The following is a 15,434-nucleotide window of genomic DNA, read 5'->3' as shown; positions in this document are numbered from 1 at the left end:
ATTTATGAAATCTGATCTTTTCTGAATTCCATAATCTTTAACAGCTGCTGTTAATGTTGCCTAGTGTACAAGGGCATGTAAAGCATGTGTTGAAATGAGCACTGGATGGTGTTTCAGGCCCAGTCTGCACAGTTAGGAGGGAAAAACCTGATGATCACCACAGCACACCTGTTTGGATGCTTTTTGGAATATCAATCCATTACTCTGTGAAAGGACACTCAAACAGAACCCATTCCTTGTAATACACTATACACTAGCCACCTGATCTTGATGAAGGGGGAGATTTAAAAAATATCAAACATCACAGGAAGAACAGGCTTCAGGTAACTAGAGAGAAATACCCAGGGAGAAAATCTGAAAGTTAAATTGCAGGATAGTATCGTGTCCCTCTGTGTATTGGTACAATAATGAAGCTTTGAGGGGATATCAATACATGTATGCTATATGTGATATTTATACAAGTTTGTTTTTAATGTGTCCTGTCTTTTCCACAGAATTCTTTCCCCGGGTGGGGTTGTAAGTGTGCACATCCACGCTGAAGCTTGTCAAGGGACAGAAAATGCAATCAATGTTTTGGAACATGTTCAGGTGTGAAAATCCAGTGTCGTTAAAGCTTGTTAATTAAAAAGCACAAGGATTTAAATCTATTACAATGGGTTAAAGTAAAATTCCAAATGTATCTTTTGCTATGGTGGCTTTGAGTTTCTGTTGCAATGTTTTTGGAATATAGGATAACATGATTATAGCTATCATATCTCTGAAGGTTATTTTAATATAATCTGGGCCTCAGCCCAAGAATTAACAGTGTGTGGCTCAGTATTACATTTCACATCTATTCACTACAAGGATTATCGAGCAGCTACAGTTCAAACCAGTGCATTTGCATATTTTGAAGTAGGTTGAAAAGCACATTCTGTTTGTATCAACACAGAACCCTCTTTTATTGTATTTAAGTCTTGTATTATGGGTGTCATCTTAAAGTTCGTATCATTGATGCATCTAAATGTTTGAGTTTTAATCTACCAGGCTTAACATTAAACATTATTTCTTTTTCATTACATTACTAAATTAGTTTTCTGTAATGCATTAATACCGTATGAAATGGCAATTAATTCCCCACTGAGAAATGCAAGGGTGGGATTAATATTATATTGAGAGAAGGCAGAATTGAGTTCTCAGCTGAAGTGATCATTAAAATATTCCACCATGTGATGTAATTACAGAAAACCATCATGTGGTCATATTACCACAAGAAGAAGAAAAAAAAATCCTTACTTAAAAGCATTTGGTACATTTTCTCCAGCCTTTTCTAATAGAATAACATTTGCTCACATTTGAAGAAAAGGAACTGACGTTTCAAGCCCCCAAAGTGAAGAATACTATTGTGTCTGAAAAGAGTGAGACGAATTTACTGTAAGGGCTATTTGCAGAAAGTATATAAACTCCCTGCTGGTAAAGTATTGCTGTTAGTGAAGTCCTTTTTTGATGCCATGCTTGAGAAGGCAGTAGAACAGCAACGCGGTGTGAAAAATGATGTGAAGTGCAGCTTTGCATTTGTATCTCTGAGCTTGGAAGAACGCAGGGGACAGTGCAGGAAATTAAAAACAAAAGTGTATGGGAAGAGAAGAAACGAGGCGGGGGGGAGTGGATTGCTAGCTATAAGAGTGCATGCCTTTATTGTGGTTTCTGCAGAATCAGGGGATCCAAGCTTGTCTACTCAACCCACAATGAAATAAAAAAAACAGAATGTACTCCTCTGTCCTGAATTAATCTGATGTAGCTGATAAGCTCCAGGCAGAAACTAGCCTCCTCTCACTACATCACTTTGAGCTGGATAACCTGCACTACTAAATGGTTTACTTCAGCCTAATGTTGCGAAAAAATGCAGCTGAAGTTTACTGTTGAAATCTGTCTGCAACCTATACAGAGGTACTAGGAAATAAATACCCAGGAGATGCAATTACAATAAATTAAAGTTTAATCCACTAAATACAATTCCATCATTCACCTCATATCATCCAATTGATAATGTACAGATAAAAAATGCAGTGTGATCAAGTTTGCTTCCCAACAGAAGTGTACCTGTGCTGTCCCCTCTTGTCAATGACAAGGCAGGGTCTAGGGAAGTAAACCTCCAGAAGACAGAACGAATACATGGGTGATGACAGACCTCTACAGCACAAGTTAAAGGCTAATGTCCAGAGGGCAAACAGTAGTTGAATTATCTATAAACTCATTTCTTTCAAAGCATCTGGGAAACAAAATCTATTTTCCTTTATTGAATGAGTGCTTCTATCTAATCTCCTCATAGCCCGTTGTTAGCATTACCAGCGTCTGCAGAGGTGACCTCACCATTGACCTGATCTCTCCCTTCGGAACAAAGTCACGGCTTTTGGGGACGCGACACAATGACATCTCTGGAGCAGGCCTGAAGAACTGGACCTTGATGTCAGTGCAGACCTGGGGGGAAGACCCCCAGGGAACCTGGAGGCTTAAGGTAGACAGCATATAATTCTTAATTATCAAAAATTCACTTGACCACCTGCCTTTTCATGTGACAATTATTATTTTTTCAGGCTGAGCTCAATTTAATGAATATATAAAGCAAGAACAGGGTTCAGTCTGATTTTTGAGTGACATCCACACTACATTTTCTCACTGTCATTAGGACTCAATTTTGTTAGTAGAAAAATACATATTTTAGAACATATGAATGAATGTGCATTATCTCTGCTTGAAGTGACTAAGGTTAATGCCTCGCTCTGGAAGTTATAGAGCTTCATGTCAGGGTAGCAAGACTTATAGCAAATTTGGCCCATTTCCAGCTATCAAAGCCAATTTTTTGAAGGAGATCAAAACCATCTAAATAATCTTGTGAGCTTATAGAAAAAAAAACACAACCCTGCAATGAAACTGAGGTTGCTGCTCTAAACTACTAAATACATGCAATATATGCAGACACAAATGTAAAGAAAAACATTCTGCACCCCTGTAAATAATATCTATTCTTATTTCTACATATCACATAACAAATCACATATACCCGACACGCAGAGGCACGACCATTGGACAAGAATCAGAATGCACTCATTTGTACCTAAACCAGAAGAAGTGACTGCTGGCAGTCTTTCTACTTTGTTTTCACAAACATGACTAGATATTTAATATAGCTGAGATAATGGTTCTGGAAGGTGGTCCATCAAAACAAATGCAGAAAATTCCACAGCGACGCTTCAGAATTACTCCAGACTCGTGTTCGAGGAGTTTAGACAGACTGTCTCGGCAGTGTGGTTTTTCAGATCGTGGAATGAAACATTGCCATGCGTCTGACAGTTCTTGACAGATCACATTAACTTAATAAAAGGCAAAATCTGCAAATATTGTTGAATCCTTAAACCTCAAAACCCATTACGTTGGCTTGAATGGTCTTTTTATTAAAGAAAATAAAAAAATAAAAATAGTTAAGCCTTTCAAAACCAGACTGAACACAAATATCAACATTTTGGGGGGAAATGAGGAACATATTTCCAAAAGGATATGCAAACATAGGCTAGTAATATGATTTTAATATTGGAAATTTTAGGGTTTCATATTATCAGTAATGTTCTTTTTGTCATTTGTTATTTCAACATGTCATCAAAGAAAGATGCTGGAATAACAGCAATATACTGACAAAGTGTGCCTCATGCTGCGTATCAATGTGGAACAAGGTCACAGCTTCATAAGTACTAGAAGCAGACCCGCTTCTAAATCGAATAACCTTTTTTTTATTTCAAAAAGTGTTTTGTAGAATTGATTAGATCATGACCCTTCAGATCAATGTGCAGAGTATACTGAATTTTTATACTGAAGTTTATTGTTTACAAGTATGTGTATATATATATATATATAATTAAAGTTTTTGGGGTATATCACTTTAGATATAAAGGCTACACAAATTGGTTGATATGTTTTTTACTAATAATAAATTATAGAGGTGTGGAAAACATATACATATATATTTTTCTATCAATTGTAAATGGATAATTTTACTGTGTATATGTTTTGGCTTTGAACTAGTTACCTAAACTCCCAATGTAGGTAAAATTAAGACAAACACAAGAACACAAAGTCCAAGAACAGTGACTAATACATTTTTAAGCGTGAAGACTTGTCTCAACATTGTATCTTGGAAGAAAGAAAAACAGATTTAAGAACTGAAATCATTATCTGTGACCATGTTCATAGAGGTATTTGTGGCTGTCCTAAGGGAAACAACAATTTCAGTCATAGGCGCCACTTCTAAACAGTAGGCGGTTGAAAGATATAAGAGATGGGTAAGATAAAAGGGAGGTCTCCTAAGATATGCTGTACCCTTTGTGGCTAATTAAAAATGGTCTTTTCAGCAAACAGAGTGACTTAACTTGCCGCTGTTGTTGATGCTGGCAGGAGAAAGAGATTAATTAAGACATATTTAAAAACCTGGTAAAATGAAAGTTCTTAGCTGTCACGTTCAGGGATCCTACAGAAATCGTAAACATTTCCCGTGTATGTTCACATGTAAAGCGGAAAGTGTTAGTGCGTTGTTGTTGTTGTTTTCTTCAGAAAATATGGACATTGTTTTGGAAACATTGTTGAGAAACAAACCCTTTGCTGTAGCAGCCAAGATTATAAGGTTGTCAGCAGGTATATATCTGTTTCTCAACCAAGAAAAGTGCCTAAAGATCTGAAGTCCTAAGCTACACAATGGATTACACCATACTGTTGTAGTGCTACTGGAAATGAACAAGAAATTCATAAGGATCCTCATGGAAAAGGTTTTACTCAATATTGAAGTTAGTACAACATTACCCTGGACTAGGCAGTGCTGTAAAAAAATAAAATAAAAATAAGGCTACTGTTGTGTCCAGAAGTACGATGAGTAAACAGCAGGGACTGGGACTGTTGTATCATTATGTCTTTATCCAAAGCAGCTTACAAAGCTGACAAGAGTATGGTATATTAAAAACAAAATGCACTGCTGTCCCTGAACTATGGAAAAGGGGCTAATTACATACAACTCACACTGGCTCCTGAATGTATGTTGTCTTTTCAAGCCCATGTTAAACGGACTGTAACAAAGTCCAACCTGGACCTGGCAGCACTACGGTTCAATATTCCCCATGTCCTCTTACACTCGTCTACAAATAGTGTCTGATCAGGTCCATCCGCTTTTGAAACATCTCTCTGTGTCCTACAGGTGAGCACTTTCAAAATGGCAATTATCTGATACAGAGTGATGTTCCCACCTGTTTAGGGGAGCAGTGCCTCTCTCTCACACTTCACTACCCTGCCAAGACAGCAGACCTGAAGGTTGTTGACTCTTCTGGCTGAACAGAGACTTTGCTTTAGGTTTCTATCTGAAGCAATACTGGTGGCAGCAAATAGAGAAATTATCACAGAAGTCTCCAGAACATTTTACACACCTTTTGAAGCCTATTGCCACGTTAAATCAGTGTTGTGCCTGTTGCCTGTGGTCGCCCTACACCACATGAACAGTTTGAAAACACATGTTCCAGTGTTTTTCTCTCTCATCCAAACCTTGTACATTGTATTTGCTAGCAACACAAGGCATTTCAATGGGAATTTACTCAGTAGAATAGGAAACATGGAAGCTGTGCAAGCCCTTAATGTTTAATGTTCAGACAAGGCCTTTATGTTTAATGATTGATGTGGTAGCAAAGAGACACCATGCAGCTCCAACAGAACTGGTCCTTAAGGTACACCCGTTTTTTGATCTGTTCGTCTGTTTTTGATCTCTGGAAGTTTTCTTGATTTATTCTCGAAATCCTTGGCATGTGAACCACAGTCTCTGTTCCTTTCGGATTCCTTGGTTTACAGTGCTATTTCTGTTTTCCAAAATAGCTGTCGTGCGCCAAAATTCTGATCTTGATATTCTGTAACTCTAATGGTTTAATAAAGAGATTTTTTACATTATATCCTCCATGTGTTTTAAAAATAAACAGCTCATGAGATAAAATGAATTCTCCAGGGTGTGAGATGAAACCTGCAGTCCTGAGAGATTGCCAGCAGGAATCTTGGCAGCGTCACTTAGCAAGTGTGACCATAGCACTGACCACCGCCCCACTGTTATACTGTAAATTTGGCCAAGCAAAGCGTGGATGTGGTGCAATCAACGTAGCTTAGGAGATTGATCTACCTTTCAGCCATAATTGCTGTAGTGGGTTGGGTGCCAACAAAACTGGCCAATGTCAGTTGGAGCTGTCACAGTGAACGGTTACTGAACACCCTGCAGTGTTGACATATGAACATGGGACCTGCAGTAGTTGCCCACTTTGCAATGTATTTCTGAAATATTATCCAGGATATTACAATTGCTTTGGTAAATTTCCACATTTCCACTGTCATAAATCAACCTGAGAACAGTGGCACAAATGTAACGCAACAGCCATAAGAACCTCGAGGATTAGTATCATAAGACAGCTTCCTCGAACTACAACAGCGATGATGCTTTCTGTGTCCACCGTTGCAGGTCTCAGTATAATACGGTCCTGTGTTGAGGAAGTGGAGGCTGTTGTGATACACAAAAGTACTGTCTTCAGGTTCCTGGGTCACAGCAGAAATGACGTGTGCTTTGGTTTTGTCCCCATTTGATGTCTGACCCAGGGAATGTGAAAAAAAATGTCATAGCAGTGATAATTATGTTGGATATGGTATTTTGGCAATGTGTACTGCTCAGTTTACAGCAATAGTAAGAATTGTTTGTTCTCATCACCACAGGATGTTTTCTAACCCTTTAAGCTCTGCTGTTTGAATGCAGAATTTCTAAGCAAAACATAAATATAATGGTCTGCCAGCACTTATCCAAGAGAACCACTGATTCTTTCTGGTTTCGGGTTGAATAGCAATTGCAGATTACAAATTGGGTTAGTGAAAAAATAATCAGTTAGATTTCGAATCTCTTGTGTTTTAATTTAAAGAAAATAGAACATGTAATGTTATATTCCTTCTCTCTGTACTGTGCAGAACAAAACTGCCCAGCATTTCTAGAGATACACAGAGGGGAAACTGACAATTAAAGAGCCCATTTCAATAACATAAATACACTTCTATTATATTTTGCCCAGTGACATGTGTCTGGGGCTCGCTGTATTTGTACTCTTTAAAGCCTCCAAGTTACTGACTGTTTTGTATGAATGTAATAATTGTATCACACTGACCTTGAACATTTTTTCTTTTTCTTCTTATTCCTCAGGTCACTGACAACAAAGATACAGCTATCAGATGTTTACGAAGTGAGTTTGAACCGGCAGCCGGTGCGGTGCTGAGTGTTAAAATGCTGTTTTATGGAACCTTTGATCCCAAAAAACAACACAAAGGTATGGCAACGCAATCCTAGATGTGTGATCCTCACTTAAGTGATATATTTAAATATCGTTTACCATTATATGTATTGTTTTATTTGTAGATCTAAAATTAATATTTTTGGGGCCATGGGAAACGTGTTTTGCCAATGGAAATGAAAAACAAAGAATACTGCAAATGTTTGGACGGGTATAAATTAGCCATGTACCTCATTGCTTCTAAGGTCTCCTGTTGATTCATACGTATCACATCATTATTTGCAAATCTTTTTTTTTTTAAAGACATTAAGCCTGTATCGATATGTCTGTGATTATTTCTTAGATCTCTCATGATTTTGTTGTTGTTTATTGTTATTTGAATTGGAGGTGAGGGTCGCTTCTTTTTTTGTTATTGCTGATTGGTTTATGTTGGTCGGTTCGTTTCTCTTTCACTATGTTGGCTTAGAAATGCATGAGGAACTTGAGAATTAGCTGTTCGATGCAATACAATTCACACATTCCTTCCATCAGGTGGCTGTACAAAGGCCCGCATAATCTCAGCTCAATATTTGAGATAGTTTGCCAGTGCAATAGCCCTAGGTGTATAAAAAGATAAAATCCCATTGGGCAGCACTGAACGGCATAGCTTGACTCAGCAAGGGGTCTGAACTACCCTTCCAGAGCGTGGTCGGCCCAGGAGGAGGCCGGGACTCGTTGGCAGTGGAGTGAGAAGCATTCAGATCTGTGTCTGTGTGTGGGGGGAATGTGTTTTTCCTTATAAATCCTCTTTCATGCTAGGAAAAACAGAGTGTACATATAAATTTATATTTAGAAAATGGTGTAAACATACTTTTCAGTATTATTTGTATACATGTTATCAATGTACATTAGTTTAATCAATGTGCATTATGTTTCTGTATTTTTATTTAAGTATTATATATTTAATAATCCAACTCATGTCAATCTAGACATGGCACATTTTATAAAGCACACTGTAATTATTAAATATCACCACCGATATCAAAGTTTATTTCAATGGAACCCTACTTTATGATATTTGTATTTGTTATGTGTCTGTCTTGTATTAAAAAAAGCAATTAAAACATGGACAAAACAAATCCTGGTGTACAGGTAAAAACAAGCCTTGGATTTGTTTTGTGCACTGAGCCCTGGCAACCTTCATTCTGCTCTCATTCTCTTTTCCTCAGATAATGAACACCAAAGCCTGGTTTCCATGGGAGAAACATATCAAATCAACATGGACAGCAAAGAGCTGAAAAGCGATTATTCTCAACAAGGTATCATTGAAAAGGAATTTGAAATGGAGAACCTGAATAAGGTTAATGCTAATGATATACCAATAGCACTCCAAAGAAAGGTAATGTATAGATATTTTTAAGCATATTAAAGTAAATCAGTCAATGAGCCTGATTCGATTAACATTAATTTCTTCTTTCCACTGACATTTGTATACATTAAGAATGTTGTGCAAACCAGTATTGTTATGCGTGTTCAAAGAATGTTTTCAAAATTACAAAAAGTAGTAAAATAAGTTGTAATACTTTACTCTGAATAATAATAATAATAATAATAATAATAATAATAATAATAATAATAATAATAATAATAATAATAATACAACATATGGACTATCTAAGACTGTGTGAGACATGTATGTGTAGATTTACTAGTCAGTCTATACTGATAACCTCAACACACTGTTTTCAGTTATATGCTGGCTACTATACAATGTATCTAAACTGGAAGAAACTATCCCACTCATGTTTAAATAGCATGTTAGCAGAATTATAGCCCATCTATAGACCTAATATATTCTGCGTGTATGATTGCAACTTTCAGATAAAACTGTAGAGTCATAGTCAAACAGTGTTCAGTGCAAAATGAAGCAGAAACAATTTAAATTTGACAATATTCAGCACCCCTTTTTGAAAATATTTCAGTTATCGTAATTCGCAAAAACTCATTGTAGCAGGTTAATCAAAATGTATAGTATCCATGACATGGCTACACCCTTCTCAACTACATAGTCTTAAAGACATGTTTCACACTGTTGCATATTATTCTTGAAAAGCAGTCAAAATGTATGAAATTAATCATGTCAATCTCCATCTCTCAAACAGACACAGTGATGATGTAGTTTATTTGTGTCAGAATCAAAACATATTTTTAGAAGCATAGACTTTGAAACACAAAAGACCATTTTCTGCATTCAGTTTCTCTTCGTAATTTGAGGTTGCATAGATAAGAACAAAACCGTGTATCCAAAAAGAAGCTTTAGTGCAATATTGTTTTTATTTCAAGAGGCTTAAGAACTGCTTTTGTTATGGAGTTTTAAAGCTTAAAATGACTAAGATTTGTATTATAACAAGAATTACTGGATGAAACTCAGGCACACACAATCATCACAGATTAAGCACTTTAAATGGTGTGTGTCTAATTCACACTGCTTTAATCATACAATACTGTAGTAATTTTCAGAGAGAAGCGGATATTTTGATATTCATCACGTTAAACTAATTTTATGGTGACTGCTTTCAGTACAATTTCTGTGGAGCAGCATTATTTAACCAGTTTAAATTACCTTTGTTAGACTCATAAATAAGGGCTTAACAGAGTACAAAGGGAACTTTTTAAAAATGCTGTTGTAAAGTACACAGAGATAGAAAGATGTGGCTGATTTTCTTGTGATGGTACATACATATTTAAGTTGGCTGTTAAATATAAGTATATTAATTCTTCCATGTTTCAATTTCTTTGTTTGTTTTATTCACTTAAATACCTTTTTTTCAAATAGACAGGGATACATATATATACTGTGTGGATGGATAGATGGATGGATGTTGAAAATAACATTTTGCATTTGAGAGAAGCTTCTTATTTTAAACTCAAATGATAAATGCTATGCAAATTCTAGTATTAACCAAACATATTGCAGTACTAAGAAAGCAAAGAACTTACTCACTATTGGACAGCAACCCTCTCTATCTGCAGTGGAAATCTATTTGGGATCAAAATCAGGGTCACCCCTATATATAAAAAGAGAGGAGGGGGGGAGGGAAACTATATAAAAGAGCAAGAGAAAACATTCAATGGGAAAGCCTAGACAGCAGAGTTGAGGCATTCAAAAGTACTCTTAGATTAATTGTTTTGTACCCGAAACATTTAAGGTACTAGACATAGGGTAGGATTAAATCAAAACTTTGATCCACTTGCTAATACGAAACTACAAACATTTGGTATGAATACATATAACTAGTACATTGTTCAACTGTTCAATTTAAATGTGTAAGATTGCACTTTGGGTTATTTCTGTTTTGGTCTATATTCAAAAGACCAGTGTAATTCCTGGAAGAAAAAGCTTCCCATTGATTCCCATATCCTTTTATTTTGTGTGTGTAAAATATCCAATATATATATTTTTATTTTCAAAGCCACGATGTTTCACAGATAATAATAAGCATAATAAATAAGAATAATACAGATTACATTTGGTGAAACAACACACGTCTCCTGATCACATGATCAGTCGATTTCATGTCTGCAGTGTTAATTTAAGACATCAATACTGTGTGCCCCTTTAGACATGTCAATTAATTAAAATCCGAGTTGTTTATAAGAAAATTAGCATCTTTACACATGTATTGATTATCGTTTTTGATTTACTAAGCTAAGTAGCTATAAGATATACTACAATAGCAGTATACCTACAGTATAATAATCCCAATTGGAAAACAGGATGACAAAGAGCATCAAACTGAATGATGATATTGATTATGCCTTCTTATTAAACTACCCTGTATTACTTAATACACTGATAAATGATATTTGACGTTATTGTTAATATCCAATTGTATCCAATAATCTATAATGTCATATTATTGTATTTGTATAGATTTAGGTCAATTCTTGGAGACATACGATAACATTGCCAAATGTTTTTCATTACTCTGCTGTAGACTTAAATACTTTAGACATATTAAAATCTATTGTTTAGTTTTAACCTCTCCACAAATCACCAATTACAAACTTTTACACTATAACATTTGTATTTATTAGTAGTAGAAAAGTGGTTCCTGGCAATTAATTTATCCAAGATAGCTAACAAGTTTATAAATTGTGATTTACAGGTACAACAATGTTTTTGCTCAAGGCCAAATCAAATCAAGTTTCATAAAAAAAATGCAAATATGTATTTCTACAAAAATGACTTTCTTTCAACTATAAGGTTTTAACATACAGAAAAATATGTATGTATATATATGTATGTATATCTATGTATTGAAATATTCTCCTCTGTATTATTAATTGTAACTTAGCTTGACTGTATAAAATATATATCGTCTTGTGTACATTATTTGAGATGGCTGATGTTTGCTGCTTGTCCCAGAGGCGTCACCATATAGATTGAAATGGCGTGCACAAAGACTAAATTGAAGAGAAGAATAAATCAATGCTTAATTCAGAAGCCAATGGGCGATTTAAACCTAAATGTAACATTTTTTTCCTAAGGCACAATTTGATTGGTATGCATTGCTGAAAATGACTAATATAAAGGACTTGGCGCACGCAATGATGCCTTTTGTTTCATTTATAATAAAGAAAACATCAGTGCATATTAGGGTGGGAAAAGGGGGAAGCGACCTTATCAAACAGATGTCTGCAAAGACCCAGCCATATGTCTATAATAAAGCAGTACAAGGAATAATTTGCTTTTCCCTATAATTGATATTACCCATTTTGGTTATTATATTTCTGAGCCAGCTACATCCAGTGATAAATATAAACTGGAAAAACATGAGGCATGCGATGCTGGTTCCTTGCAATGCATGCAATTCTAGGATTCCTCCGATTATTTCACCGTTTTCCACTAGTCCAGTCTGGTTGCTGAAGGAATCATCCAAGGCAAATATTCCTGTTTTCTTGGCTAAAACAAGTGGTTTCAAATTAGTTACAGGCATACCAGTCTGTATATTATGGTCCTTGCTGGCCATGGTGGGCATGGAAATACTTTTACATCTTCTTTCACTGAAAGAGCTGTGCTTTGGCTGTGAAGACAATGGTAGACAGAGAAGACAGCTGTAGTTTTCCATATCCTTCCACTACTGATACCTATGACATAATAATCGAATCTATCCCTTTCGGAAAGACATTTCATATGACCATGTACGCCTGTGCTTAGGAAATACCAAGACTGTTGTGTATATAATATAAACCATTTGAAAAGATAAATTGTTTCTGCTTTAATTTGAGTATATTTATACTTATTATGCCTGCAAATGAAGTTAAAGTATTCGATTATCTATTACATGAGCAAACTAACAGTATAGATCATATCGGCCATCGACATTGTATAGGTCAATATCAAGCAGTTATAATAGTTTGAGCTGGAAATTCGATACATACTGATTAAAAGATAACATATGATAATATAGTGCAATGGGGATATTGAGCTGTTAAAGTCAACAAGGCCAGGGCTGAGGATCATAGAAACAAAATACACTAATCAAGACAATGAAACTCTTTTTGGTGATTTTGGTATTTAGTATTCGTAGTTCACATCGAATTATTGCTGAGAAAAGAACATAATATCAGGACTACAAGAGGAACATTTTTACTAAGGTATTTTGCCAGTTCTACCCTGTGAGCAATCTCATATATTCTCACTCAACGGTGCTTCAGTTTCAAATTATCAATAGCCTACACTAACACAGTCTAATGTGTACGACTTTTGACAACTTGCATTCAATTTCTCTGTCTAATGAAGCCAGCTGTATTTACTAAAGCTAACAGCCGTCAGAGAAAAGCATCATTCAAATGATTTTTTTATTCCTTTTTTAATAGCTTGTATTTAATTTGAATGGTATTTGCATTTGCAGTATATGGAAGTCTTTAATATTTTTGGTTTGTTTGTTTGTTTGTTTTCTTATAGCATTTAAAGTATAAATACTATCCAGATGCAAACAAATATGTTCAAACTCAAGATATGGATGATACTGACGGTTCGCCGTTTGCACCACACCTCAAGCTGTTATGGAATACGTTAAGGGATAACATAGAGGCCCACTGGACAAATTACAAGCCAGTGACAAGGAAACAGTCTCCTCAGGTAAGGAACTGAAAGAACAGAGAGGGTGGATCTCAGAATCCCTTTTACTAGAATACTGACAACGAGTAGCCTTCCTTTGCAGGCTATTATAGACAGAAAAAAGAAAGATAGAAAGATGGATGGATGGATACATGACTGATTGATTCACCTCTTCCACTGACCAACTGAGCAGAAATGTGATTTAGTAAACTGCATTTTTTCTCACGTTCCAGGGGCTGGACCCTAAGGTACTGCAAAGGTACCTGACGGGTGACTCAAAACTGCACATCATGACAGACAACTCTGCAAGGATCATGGAAATGCGGAGCAAACTGGAGGTGAGCTCTGAGGATGTGCCACCCAGCCACCCCCAACTGCCCCGCGCTCTCACTGTACACCGCAGGAGGCAGCAGATACTCAGAAACATGATCAGGCCACACAGGCATCAGGTGAAGGAAAAAACAGAGACGTAGCCAAATGTGAGTGAAATAGAGATGAATAGTTCTGTAGTACTAGTTTTCTGCCTTTTCTTATCTTTAACATTCAAACTTCAGGAAGGTCTCTCTGGCTTTCACATTGCAAATGTCAGTCCTGTGTGCATCGGTCTGCAGCTTCTTTCTCATGGGATATTACAAATAATGTTACTTAGGGGAAAAAATATATAAAAGCTAAAGGTGCTGATTATGTATATTTACACTTTATCAGTTTTAAAACAAGCAATTACTTTCAAAATCTGATTCCAAAACTTGTTAGCTTTAAAGACTTACGGGCTGAAATACCCTGTGAAACGTTTTACATTTTACATCATCAAATTACTAATTTTAATTACACCTGTAAACATTAACATTGTTATAGTGTAATTTAAAAATTCAACCAACAACATTTGTGATAATTTAGTGTTATTGAAGGTTTATACAGACGGGTGACAAATTACTGGAAAAACCTGAATAAAGAGTGGAAGAACATAAAGAATGCAGATGCCTCCAAACAGGTGTACTGCATGATCCAATTATGCAATTAACATCCTATCATGCTCTTTGGTCAAATATCATGTATATAAATGCTGAGCAGGCCCAGTTGACCTCAATTTTGGATCAAGATGGCACAAGGAAAGGATCTAAGTGACTTTGAAAGAGGGGTCATTATTGGGGCATGAATGGCAGGAGCTTCAGTCACACAGATGCTCAACTGGCTAGTGTTCTCGACAAGTGGGCGAGTGCATGTGTGGGACACCAAGAGAACGACACAGGCCTGACTGCTTGACACCTACAATGAGGGGGTCCGGAGGCTCTGTTATGCTGTGGGGGGCATTTTTCTGGCACTTGTCCTCTTAGAGGAAAGGGTCACTACAAATCATTACAAAGTAATCACCTTTATCCTATGGTGAAACATTTCTAGGATGACAATGCCCTCATGCACAGGGCACGAGGGCTCACTGAATGGTGTGATGAGTATGAAAATGATGTGAACACCTATGGGAGATATTGGACCGATGTGTTAGACAGCGCTCTCCACCACCATCATCAAAACACCAAATGAGGGAATATCTTTTGGAAGAATGGTGTTCATCCCTCCAGTAGAGTCCAGAGACTCGTAGAATCTGTGCCAACAGCATTGAAGCTGTTCTGGCGACTCGTGGTGCCCAACACCTGACTGAGACATGGTTTTTCCTTTAATTTGTCACCCGTCTCTGTATATACACACCCCCACACCCCCGCAAACACACACATATGGTTATGTTAGACATGCACACAGAGATTTTTAATTAACTTTTTAATTAATTTCAATAATCTTTACTATGATGAAATACTGATAGTCACAGTCTTGACCTGTAATAACACCCTATGCTTTATAGGTTTATTTATTATATGTGATTTATATCCTTGTCTAATATTGTTTTATTATTATTTTACACAGGGCAATACAACAAGCAACTTTTGACAGAACGTTCCATGTTGTGCCATTTGTCATGGAGATGTGAGAAGCAATAAACTATTTTGAACATA

At 36.3% G+C, this 15,434-nt stretch overlaps 1 protein-coding gene across 1 annotated transcript in view; it reads left to right on the top strand.

Annotated features, from left to right (window-relative positions):
• LOC136748666 (PC3-like endoprotease variant B) overlaps positions 1-15,434 on the top strand; it is a 272,976-nt gene extending 257,542 nt beyond the window's left edge. The window contains exons 15-21 of the mRNA XM_066702614.1: positions 495-588; positions 2,312-2,497; positions 7,235-7,358; positions 8,531-8,700; positions 13,273-13,449; positions 13,662-13,907; positions 15,346-15,434. Of these exons, the coding sequence (XP_066558711.1) occupies positions 495-588; positions 2,312-2,497; positions 7,235-7,358; positions 8,531-8,700; positions 13,273-13,449; positions 13,662-13,901 (991 nt within the window). The 3' untranslated portion in view covers positions 13,902-13,907; positions 15,346-15,434. The remainder of the gene's footprint in view (positions 1-494; positions 589-2,311; positions 2,498-7,234; positions 7,359-8,530; positions 8,701-13,272; positions 13,450-13,661; positions 13,908-15,345) is intronic.

Source organism: Amia ocellicauda, chromosome 1, assembly GCF_036373705.1.
Source record: "Amia ocellicauda isolate fAmiCal2 chromosome 1, fAmiCal2.hap1, whole genome shotgun sequence".
Classification (NCBI taxonomy): Eukaryota; Metazoa; Chordata; class Actinopteri; order Amiiformes; family Amiidae; genus Amia; species Amia ocellicauda.
The sequence above is the reverse complement of the archived record's forward strand: the minus strand, read 5'-3'. Positions and strand labels throughout refer to the sequence as shown.